The sequence below is a fragment of the Antedon mediterranea genome, chromosome 2 (genome assembly GCF_964355755.1).
Source record: "Antedon mediterranea chromosome 2, ecAntMedi1.1, whole genome shotgun sequence".
NCBI classification, from domain to species: domain Eukaryota; kingdom Metazoa; phylum Echinodermata; class Crinoidea; order Comatulida; family Antedonidae; genus Antedon; species Antedon mediterranea.
Genome location: NC_092671.1, coordinates 23,649,214 through 23,661,638, shown reverse-complemented (window position 1 = coordinate 23,661,638; position 12,425 = coordinate 23,649,214). Strand labels below are relative to the sequence as shown.

Here is a 12,425-nt window from a genome sequence, read left to right as displayed (position 1 = left end):
AATGAAATAAAAAGTACAACAATATCATTCTGACTCTTTGGCTCTATGAACTATTGTTTAGCATATTAATTATTGTAGGGATGGGTGAATTTTTAAATCTTTCGGTTCTCGGTTTGAATTGTTGATATTTGACCTTGCCATTGCTTCGGAGCACACAAGGAATACTACGGATAGGGGGAGCAAATAACTGAACTTGTCCGAGTCCGACAGCTTCTTGCCTAACTTTTAGCAAAGGTCAATTAAAAAACTCTAAAGCTAATTTATATGAATTGTAATTAAGGCCGAGAATAATTTTTAGTGCTGTTTTTTGGACCCTTTCAATAAGTTGGGTATTAGGTTGTGTAATGGCACCATGCCATACAGGGCGGGCATACTCCAATATAGGGCGAATGTAACTAAAATAAATACATTTCATATCGTCAACTGGGGCATTAGCCCTACGTAAAATACAGAGCGTATATAACCTACAGGAAGCTTTTGTAATTATTTTGTTAACATGTGAATTCCACCTCAAGTCGTCTTGGATCAAAACTCCTAATAGCTTAATATGCTTCACAACCTGGAGTTCAGTGCCACTAAGAGAGAAGATAGAAGGCGGTAACTGCCTTAACAAAAAATTTATCCACATTATACTACATTTCATGGGATTGGGGATCATCCAGACTTGATTGCATAGATTGCTTTTTTCCTATATTTAACAGATTCTCCAAGTGTAAGGTCATCTACATACTTTTATCCCCTGCAGCTTCCTGTGGAGATATCATTGATTAAGATGAGGAATAATATTGGTCCCAGTTTGGTTCCTTTCTTCCTTCCTTTATAAGGCGAGGTGCAGTTATTTAGTGTTCATTTTACGATTTGTAAGGAAGCTGCAGATAATGGGAATAACAGATGACCTCATACCCAAATTGGTAAGCTTACTATACTAATGACAATGGTATGATCGACTCGATCAAACACATTAGCGAAATCAATGGTACATTAATGCATGCAAAGGCACGGGTAGCGTTCTACTATAACCGTTTTTGTTAGCACAACAAAATGGTTTATGTTACTAATCTTAGATAGATTTTCTAGATTTGATGTCATCTATGTACATTTTGAAGTACTTGGATGCTATTTTTTTCTTATTTGGTAAAATTTGCTGTTATTTACAATACCAACAGAATTGGTGAATTGCTAGCCCACAGTAGGTATCTCTGTGTTGTTTGATTAATTGATTGACAGCTGTCAGTCCCGGTCATCAAGGCCCACGGCGATATCAACAATGGCTAGCCGCAAAGCTATGCCACCTGTGGTTGCTCCTGTATCATCGAATACTGACACGAATAGGATGTAAATGATGTAACCAACGATGTGATCTTGCATAACGGTACTGTTTGTGTAAAAAATGAGTTATTATGTTATATACTGAATAACATGTTTCATGACCTTTGACCAACTTTTAGATATTTTCCTCAATAATTTCTCTGAGCTGGACATGGGAAGCGAAAGAAACACTATGTCTATATGTTAAGGATTGCAATAGCATTGTACATAGACCGAGAAGGCAACCTAAATGATATTTTGACATAATTAGTCAATTCTGATGTAACGTGCCTACCTACGTTTGCGGCAGCTAATTTGTCAAAAATACCATTTGTACCGATTGAAAAGATTAATGCAACTTTTGGGTAAACCTGAACGTTCCATAGATGGTGTTATACCAAATACGAGATCTAATGGTAGTCCAAGTCACAGAGACTCACTCATGATTAAGCTGCGTCGTTGACCAGCAAAGGCTAGCGTAAAAAGTTTTACGATTTTTATTTGACTTTGGATCATCCAAAAGAAAATTTACTTGAATACTATACAGAGATCCAGATGAACCTTTTTACTAATGATGCAACTTTGTTGTTTCGTGAGATCCAAAAGCTCAAAACTGACTTAAAAGTGGTCCGATATGACATTGCCTATGCTGCTAGTAAAAAAAATGATATTTCTAAGGAGGTACAACAGGTAATACAATTAATAATTCCAAATCTGACTCAACTAATGTGAGTGATTGTCCCAAATCGTTTGCCCAAGCAGTTGCCAAGCAACAGATTGGTAGTAAGGCGGTCATGAGTATCCGAATAGGAAATCTCCCTTCGACCATAGAATTTAATGACAGAAATCTATTTAGATGTTATATAAAACAAATAATGAATGTTTTATATTCGTGTAATGGTACAAATAATGGCATTTGGTGAATGATGAAAGGTTATATCAACTCGGCGTTGCCTCGTTGATATAACCTTTCATCATTCACCTCATGCCATTATTTGTACCATTACACTCATAAACATTCATTATTTGTATATTATCTGTCTGCCGCCAATGATGAGGCATATGAAGCTCGGCGCACCCAAGTGGCAGTAGATACAACAAACTTCACTACCGTAAACAGAAATAAGAGAGAACAAAAATCATATGCCAATGCTGTCACCAGCAGTAATAATCCTCGCAATCAAATACCGGTTCAGAATGCTCCATCATCCGCAAATCGTTACCCAAAAAACAGAGAAAATGATAGAGATATACGCCACCACGCAAAGCCAAACGTTGTGATAATTGGCAACTCGCATCTTGCGCGTATTGATCCACAGCGTCTCTTACCATGGGCAAACATACAACTTATTCCAGCATACACAATAAAAGACATACACAACAAACTCAAACACAACACAAACCCTGACTGCGATATACGGCCTATTGAAACAATACGCGAACGCCCATGAAGGAGTGGATTTCATTGTATCGCTTGGACTACCGCGGGTAGGAGAACTAAACTAAACAGAATGATCAACAACTGAGAGCTGATAAATTAGCTCAGTCTTACAGTAATAGGGACTACCAAGGTTTTTGGGAAGGTGTTAAGCATATGAATGATACTAGACTAATACCTCTGAAGTTCTGGCGCATTGTAAGTCGTTTAAAACAATTTACAAACATCTCATAATGTCATTTACCAAACACTCTATAGCTCGCAAATTACGACATGTGGAACATGCAGCTGATACTTACCTAGGGTACCAAATCAAACAAAAACTTGACTGTACTTTACATCTAAATTTTTACAACGCGACAATGTTTTTTTAAGCTTTTATATAAGCATAAACTTTTCCTAGCCTAGGCCGGTATTATTTTCTGACACGCCGGGTCGATTGCGGTGACTACTTCTTCGCATGCAGCTAAAGTAAAATGACGTCACGTTAAAGCAGGTCGTCACAGAGTCTCATGCATATTAATGAAGCAAACTTTTTGAGTGTTTTCCACCACCAAACACGCGATGCAAGATTTATCAAAACTCCGAGCCATCGACTGACGATCATGTTGAATGATCGACAGAACAGCAAATAAAACAACAAGGGTCATGAAATGCTGCAGCATTGTTAATATTTTAAAAGTAATACGTTTTAATAAAATATAGACCTAACAGGATGATTTTCATAGGCACTACAGTCCTAGCCTTTGTTTTTATTGTACTTAATACATGTAAATGGGCACGTAGTATAGTAGCACTTCGTGAAAACTGACCATGTGGCTCCATCAACTCTATTCATTGACTGTGATTAATCGTCGGAGGGACCGCTACTCTACAATAAGGGAGTGACAATCACAAAGGATGCCGACCTGCTTAGTGGAACGCGACCAAGCTCACCACGTGGCTTTTATCTTCAGCTTCTTTTGTGATTGATCGTTGGTAATGCTAGAGAAAGTATGTTGACGTACCTGCTTGGTGGAATGCGATCAAGGTGACGATGCGCTCCGACATAGTATTTTCACTATGAAAATGTGCAAACCATCGGTGATTGATGACCGTCGAAACGATACATGTTTTTAAAATCTGTTTAATTTTTTGTGTGATTACAGTGATGAGGCCGACATTCAAAGTCAGTACAGATCTTTGTGTATTAGAAGCAACTCACTCAAACGCAAATTTATGGAATGCTCTACCAATGTTGATCTACCAAACTTAATATTCTGTTTACAAAATTTAGAAAAACAACCGTACAATAATCCCAGATAGAAATAAGAATACCTTTGGTGATGGTTATTGGTAGAAGAAAAAGGGACTTACCAATCACAGTGCAGATATTAAATAAAAAAATAAAAATAAAGAACAATACAACTCACATTACTCTTGGTTGTTACAATGTTAGTAAACATGTTCCTGTCAATAACTGCATCATTACGACACTGTTGCATTTGTATGCCATACAGTGTACGAGTCTCCATAATGTCTGGCGTGTAATTGGCATCGATCTAATTTAACAAGAGAAAAAATATTTATTTGTTGCACTAAGCAATTTTAAAGAAAATTACAACATGAAATTGGAATTTTCAAATGTATTAGGAAATTGAATAGTACAGTAGTAATGTCTCAGACAGACCAGAGTGGAATATCTCAGATCTGTCCAGACCTTTAAACCCTCGTGCATTTAACACGGTCTTTACGCATCCCAATTAAACTTACGGTCTTACGTAAACACCAACAAAACTTATCTCTTATTACTTATCCCACAATTGAAAGAAAATTGTACAGTATCAATATTAACTAGATGTAATTCATCACTATGACGAATTATAAGTTATATAGTTATATTTAACCTTGAAAATATTCTAATAAAAAGTCTTTTTTGGTATTTTGTGCAGCCTTCTAGTTGCTGCGTTAGCAAGATATTGAGGGTCAAAGGTCAATGACCTTTTGTGGCTCATAAAAAGGGTTTATAAATTCGGTCTAACACACAACTTTTACCCCCCAAAAAATGACCGGAAATGCTTTTACTGACCTTTGACCAAAAATTTACCCAAAAAACACATTTTCTGGTTAAATTATTCTTTAAAATGTCAATGGACACACTGTATGGTATCAAATGAAAGCATATACAATATGCTACCCATTGCTTTTTTGCAAATTTTTAATTAGGAATCTAATTTTATGGAAAATGTGCATAATTGACTTCAGTATTTAGAATTATTATTAATTTATCTTTATCAACTGGTACCTTTCCTGATGATTTGAAGTTGGGTCTAGTTACACCTATTTTAAAGAAGCCTTCCATGGCAAATTTTAAACCTATTTCTAATGTCGCTTTCTTATCTAAGATCCTTGAGAAATGCGTTGTTTTAGATCTCATACATTTTCTTGACGACAATAATCTGTTCGACCCTCTTCAATCGGCATATAGAAAGCAGCTCAGTACAGAGTCAGCCATTCTCAAGGTGCATAATGATATTATTTTAGCTCTGGATAAAGGTAATTGTCTTTTGTCTGTGTACCTCGACCTGTCGGCAGTTTTGATACAATGGACTATTCCATTCTTATTGCAAGACTCTCGTCTATTGGCATCCGTGGATCTGCTCTGAATTGGTTTAAGTCATATTTGTATTCTAGGAAGCAGCAGGTCCACCTCTATCGACCTGAAATGCAGTGTTCCTCAAGGATCAATACTGGGTCAGTATTGTTTTTAGTTTACATCTCACCCTTGAATGATATCATTAAGAGACATTGTGTCCAATATAATGTGTACGCAGATGATACACAACTGTACATCAGCTTTAATCCAGCAGAGTTGTATTTGACTCCTACTCCACCTTCATAACATAAGATCAATTCGCAAATCCTCAAATTGTATCCGGCACTTCAAGATTTGCTCATATTACGCCAATATTATATAAACTTCACTGGCTTCCAATTAAATAAATTATTTTTAAACTAATGTTAATTACATATACATCTCTTCACGACAAATCACCATCATATATTTCCAATTTAATTATACGTACTGTAGATCTTCAGTTTGAAAAAGATCTCTTAGGTCGACCACTAAATCCATCTGCACTTTTTGTTCCACCCAGCCGCCCAGTGTAAATATATTTTGGTTTATTATAAAATTAAGTCTAGTGTTTTAATTAACTATTTGGTATCAAATGAAACCCTATAAAACATGATACCTAGTACATACAGATTATGTATTGAAAATGAATCATTTTTTTGGGAAAATATGCATATTTTAATAAACTTTTATCAAAACTCTAGAATTATATATTGTAAATATAAAAATTTACACTGCTTAATGTATACTCATTTTTGTCAAAAAAATGAATATTAAAAAAAAATTTAGCATCATAATTAAAGATTTTCAATAAAAGTTGGGTAAGCAATGGATATCATATTTTATGGACTTTTCTTTTTTATACCAAATATTTCATTACGCTAGAATTATTTCAACCAAAATAAACTTACATTAATTTATACTCATTTTTGTCTAAATTTAATAAAATATGCACATTTTCCAAAAATAACATCACATAATTAAATACAAGTTGGGTAGCTATGGATAGCATATTGTATGTGCATTCCTTTGATACGGATTATTTAATATCATAAATAAACCAAAATAAATTAACACTATCTGGTAATGTATACCCATTTTTGTCAAAAAGCAATAAAATATGCACATTTTTCACCAAAGTAGCATAATAATTACAGATTTTTATTACAAGTTGTATAGCAATGGATAGAATATTGTATGGGCTTTTATTTGATACCAAATAGTTCTTCCAAACACTTATTTAAAATTATTTAATATTATATAAATAAGCACAACAGTTACGCTACAAAATATTAATTTTTTGTATAAAAGTAATCAAATTATGTATATTTTCCATAAAATTAGATTCCTAATTAAAAAATGTTTAATACAAGTTGGGTAGCAATGGGTAGAATATTGTATATTCTTTCATTTGATACCATACAGTGTGTCCATTGACATTTTAAATAATAACTTAACCCGAAAATGTGTTTTTTGGTCAAAGGTCAGTAAAAGCATTTGCGGTCATTTTTAGGGGGTAAAAGTTGTGTTAGACCGAATATAAATATGTATATTCTGAACAATTTGATACCAAAAGCAAATCTGTATGACAAGTGGTTGTCGAGATATAAGAACCACATATTTCTAACCTTTGACCCAGATTTTGGGCATGTTAGCCCCAGATAACGAATTTGGCACATATCCCATGTTGTTCCTTGGGGTCAAATTATCTTATAACAGTTGAGATATTCTCTCCTAAATTAAATTCATAGAAACCTTATTCAGGTCCTAGACTAGCACTACAGTAGTTATTAATGAATAAAGGTCAATGACTTTTGACCAGACTATCTGATGGCACAAGTAACCAGAAATTTGCAAAAACTTTATTTTGTTGTTTGACAACTAAAACATAGATGTAGACACCACATTTGTCTTTTTAAACCGAGGAGTTGAGGAGTTATGAGCCATCAAATGCCACAAAAAGGTCACTGACCTTTGACCCTCAATATCTCACTAACGCAGCAACTAGAAAGCTGAAAATTGTTTTGGGTAATTATTCACACCTAAAGCTACACGAAAATACCAAAAGACCTTTTATTAGAATTTTTTCCAGGTCAAACCATATATAGCCTCTACTAAAAATTTCATTGAAAAATATCGTTTTTTTTTTCAATTTACAAATAACTTTTGGTACCGTGGGGCAAGCATATGAAGGTTTGTAAGAGATGGATTGAGGGTTGTGGGCATGTTAGGAATGGGGGATTCGCTGTGGATTAAGGGTGGTTCCCTCAAACCATAACCCTTTTTCTGTGTTAAATTCCATTCCTTTTCATGAACTTTAGATGTGAAATGATGACACACATGCACATGAAACTTGAAAATTAATATGAATGAAAAACAATGACTCCCTCAGATTTTGTGATGTCATCAAATGTCCATATAACTTTTTAAAATAAGTTTTTCTTTATAATTTAATAGAGCACATCTTGTTTATCTGTGGCAGATTTTTGTCTCAAATTTAAGTATGTTGTTGCTTAGGCAATTATTTTTTTAATGGGTTACCATCCAAATTTGTTTGCAGATTCATACATATCTTCTTTGAGTGGTTTTGTTTCTGGAGTTGAGCAGTAAGTTTATGTTTGTTCGATATACAGTTTAGAACGTTGATTGATATATAAAAAACTTACTTTAAGAACCAGATATTTTCCATCTTTCTTCTTAGAGAGTATTTCCAGTGCTTCAACTTCATAACCTGGGGCAATAATACCATCTGACACCTATAAAGTACACAAATATATAATAACTAAAAATGTTTGTTATATTTTTTTAGTTTGGTCAAAAAAATTATAATTTGTTACACATTCGGTACTTTAGCATATAAAAAACATACACAGAATGATTTTAATGTGCTTAACAATCTGTTGTTACAATACCCAATGGTAGAGGGTGTACTATCATATCAATCTCAGATAAAATGGTAAAGGGACATTCATCTTCTGACATTCAACAAAATTAATTTTGTTTGATAGTTCAGTGTTTGGCAGAAGAAACAATAATAAAACATTTAGAATGATCTTGAAATTGACATTTGAAAAAGCAAAAACAGAAAATAATCTAGTAATCACATTTTAGGAACAGTTTACCTCTCTTGAAATAATCTTTGCTGTTGGAATATCACAGATATCAGAGAGTGCAACAAAGTCACCGAATGAAGACATTCTATCAGCTCCTATATAAAATAGATCAAAATTATATTCATTTTTATACAGTAGTATCTTGCACAACCATTAATACATTAATAAATATTGGTAGATTTGGATGGGAACCGATTTTATCCAACTTACCACGAGCCCTAGCATAGGCAGTTGCCAAAGGCGTCAACTTGTCATGCATGTCAGAAACCATGCATAATTTAGCTTGCTCAATGCTTAATTCAACACCAACAGCAGCACCTAAAATTTAAAAAATATACATAATCTTAACATACATTTCCCCTTAAGGAAGCATGTAGTTGAAAAGTGTAACATCCGAGTCCACAGCGCCATATACAATCAGATGTGTTACTGATGCTGATACTGAAACATAAATGAAATGAAAGTAAACTTACCTGCTGGGCTAACATGCTTAAAAGAGGCAGCCGCAGGTAAATCTAGGGCTTTCTTCAATTCCTTTACCAACTGCCATGAATTTAATGCATCACACATATTAATAAAGCCTGCAGATCCATTAAGAACTTTCACAGGCAGTTGTGATTCAAAAGTGAAGACTTCAGCTGGTTTCTGATGAGGGTTCATGCCATACCGCAAGGACATATGAGATACTCCTTCGCAATATTCTCTTTGAAAATAATTGCAGATTGCATGATCATAGAGAGCCGTGTGATTGAAAGCCTACAAAGAAAGATATATTTTAGGTATTCAAACCTTTGACAGTAGTTCAAACCAAAAAAATGTAAACATTTCTCCTTTAACCCTTTCACTGTGCAGCATTAGTTTAGTGCGTAATATTTATATAAGGAAAACAGGTGATTCTTTGCAAAAAAAATACTAAATGAAATAATTTTGTAATTATTTTTCTAGTGTGTGGTGGGCAAAAGGTTGTTCTATGGATGGGAGTAAAGCTAAAGCTAATTTGCATATTAATGATGTCATATCAGGACTGCAAATTAAGGGGTATTTGGTCGCATTTGCGACCTAATTTTCCTGTTTGCGACTAAAGAAATAGAATAGGTTGTGCATAGTGCGACAAAATCGTCTGCTTGTGCGAGTTGTTTCAAATTGAAGTCAGGTGTGTTTTCCCTATTTCAAACACTGTGTTGTAATTTAATCTCTCTACTACAGTACGGAAGGCTCAGGAGTTTCCACACGTCACCGCCGCAAAGGAGTCAGGTTCATTCAAGCGTACAAAGCCCTTAAACATTTTACACTCGTGATTGGACGTTCGTCCATTTATTGCATGCTGCCTTATCCAATCACACAAAAGGACACCAAACACACAGCACAGTGTAACGCGCGGACTCAAACCTCGTGAAAAATCACCACCATTTTAAAGAAGGAATATAAAACAATTGTACCGCCGTACACAGAAGTTAGCCAGGGCGGGCGCGGCATATACAAAGAATTGTCGCCGCGCAGCCATTATCATTTTTTAGGCAGTATAATGGTTATATCATGATTACTAAATAATGTAATTAATGATATTATAATTATAATAATATCTATTCATTAAATAGATTAAACAGCAGTATTGTTTATCAGTAGATTTAATACTTTATTCCAGATTCTGATTATCGAAAATAATATATCAGAGAAAATACCGCAACTATCTACGATGTTCTTAATAGCGAAGTAACAATGTGTGAAAATTATTAATTAATGTGTTAATTTTGACTGGCGGAGGAGGAACAATTTGTACATTACTAAGAAATAAATATAATATTTTTTAATCGTAACCGTTTCCTTCGTGTGTGTTTACTCTCAACGGCGAATATAAATTTCCCACAATGTAAACGTACAGACACAATCCAACACAATGAACTGGGCCAACTAATAAAAATAATACAGCGAACGTCCAGTCGATCCAGAAACGATGCAAACAAAAAGATCGTAACAAATTCATTTTAAATATAGTATCAGAACGTTTAGTCAGTCGCTCAAAAAGACTGCCGACAAAAGACCATAATTAATACAGACCTAGTATAATATAATTTATTGAAACTACACCTTTACAACGGTGGCACCCATTCATACACAATGCGTTCTATATACAAATAGGCCCCGTTTCCACGAAGTATGTGCAGCGGAAACGGTGCACGAATTTCATATACGGTATATTTATACGGTATATTTATACGGTATATTTGAGATTGGCGTACCTGGATTTTGCGTCACATAAAACGTAATACAGCTCTAAACTGTTCCTACGATTCGCATGTTTTTCCCCTCCAAATTCTGGTCGGGCCTTTTGTTGCAATAATAATTTACAAAGGCCTATGTTAAATCTTAACATGGAATATATATTTATTTTGCATATATTTTATTGGTGTCCTAGCCAAGGTGTCGTTGTTTATAATTCGCTAACCCAAGGTAGGATTGAATCATGTAAGCTGCCAAAAGTCTTTCTGCATGAGCCTTGGGCCGGATGTCGTCTCGTTAGCGGATGTCCTCTGCCAAATTAGGACAACCGATGTGTAGGTCGTCTACAAAAATTGACGTCTTCTAGGATTTTAATTAGCCTACAATACATCGTTTGTTTCCATTGTTCATGCTTTTAAAGGCGATGGTGTTTTACAAATTACTGTACTAACCCTACGAATCACCCTACGATCGACGCGTAGATAATTATCATAAACAATACATCGTAGGCAACGAACAATACTTTGTACATTGCAGGATATGTTCAGAGAACAATGACCTACGATCTATTTACGCGTAGGCTACGAAAGGTTACGCGTAGATACAAAGCAGTAATTTCTTTCTGTACTGTAAAAAGAATAGAATATAACCGGGACCAAATTAATTGAATTCTTCTGGGCGGAATTTTTATCATTTTATGTGTTCAGAAATCGATTGAAACAACCTATAATTACTCAAAAAACCTTTTTCCTATGATGTCACTGACATTTCAGATTCTCTTTTTATTCAATCTTTCATTACAGTCTATTCACATTTCATTTTCGTATGTTAAATTTCAATTTATTTTTTTACTCTTCTCTATTTTAACCTTTATTAAGTATATGTTTTTTCTTTTCAGAAATAGCTATCTAAACACGTTCATATAATTTGTATACACTCATATGGTTATAAATAGTTTCTGTTCTTCCTTTTTTTTCTGCTTTTTACACGTCTTCCGTTAATTATAACTTCAATTCTTCTGCATTAACAGATTAATACTGAACCAATATTAAGTGTATGTATACAGTATACAAATAACCATAAAACTTATATCATTATGTACATAATATAATACATTTTTAAAATACAGTATATTTTGGAAACATTATAACTTATAAGTTACAACATGTATGAGTTCCTTGAACGAGCTACTGCTGTTATCTAACATTTTAAATATATTGTTGTTTTATTCCACAGTATGTGATTATGTTTACAATAATAAAACATAATGTTTTTCGTCTTTAATGACTCCACAATTGTTACATATGTTACTATTTTTCTAAATACACTATACTTATGACAGCTAATTTGGTTCTAATAGTTCTTGATTAAAACAACTGCTGTGTATTTTGTAAAGATACTTGTTTGTAATTAATTTTTAGAGAAATGGGGTAAATGGTATCATTTTTGCAATCAAGATTTATTAAACAGATGTGCATTTTCTTGGTATCAATATTTAATTCATAGATTGCTAAATTGTAATATACCTACCAGCTTTATAAAAATATTATTAAGGAAATGCATGGTTTTGAAAAAATAAGAGAAGAGAAACCAAAATATGGTTATTAAATACATAAGGGAGCGTGCCCAAATGTTTTTACTCCGTTAATAGACTTTTAAATGTAATAATATGCAAAACGTTAATGAGTTGGGCGGTCTGTACTCAGCAGAGCGTGTCATGGTTATACAATGA

General features: G+C 33.9%; 1 protein-coding gene across 1 annotated transcript in view; it reads right to left on the bottom strand.

Annotated features, from left to right (window-relative positions):
• The window catches only part of LOC140040738 (bifunctional purine biosynthesis protein ATIC-like), a 117,560-nt gene that overhangs the window by 8,978 nt on the left and 96,157 nt on the right, over positions 1-12,425 (bottom strand). The window contains exons 8-12 of the mRNA XM_072086895.1: positions 8,947-9,229; positions 8,684-8,791; positions 8,483-8,568; positions 8,027-8,116; positions 4,159-4,287 (exon numbers count right to left, since the gene is read on the bottom strand). Of these exons, the coding sequence (XP_071942996.1) occupies positions 4,159-4,287; positions 8,027-8,116; positions 8,483-8,568; positions 8,684-8,791; positions 8,947-9,229 (696 nt within the window). The remainder of the gene's footprint in view (positions 1-4,158; positions 4,288-8,026; positions 8,117-8,482; positions 8,569-8,683; positions 8,792-8,946; positions 9,230-12,425) is intronic.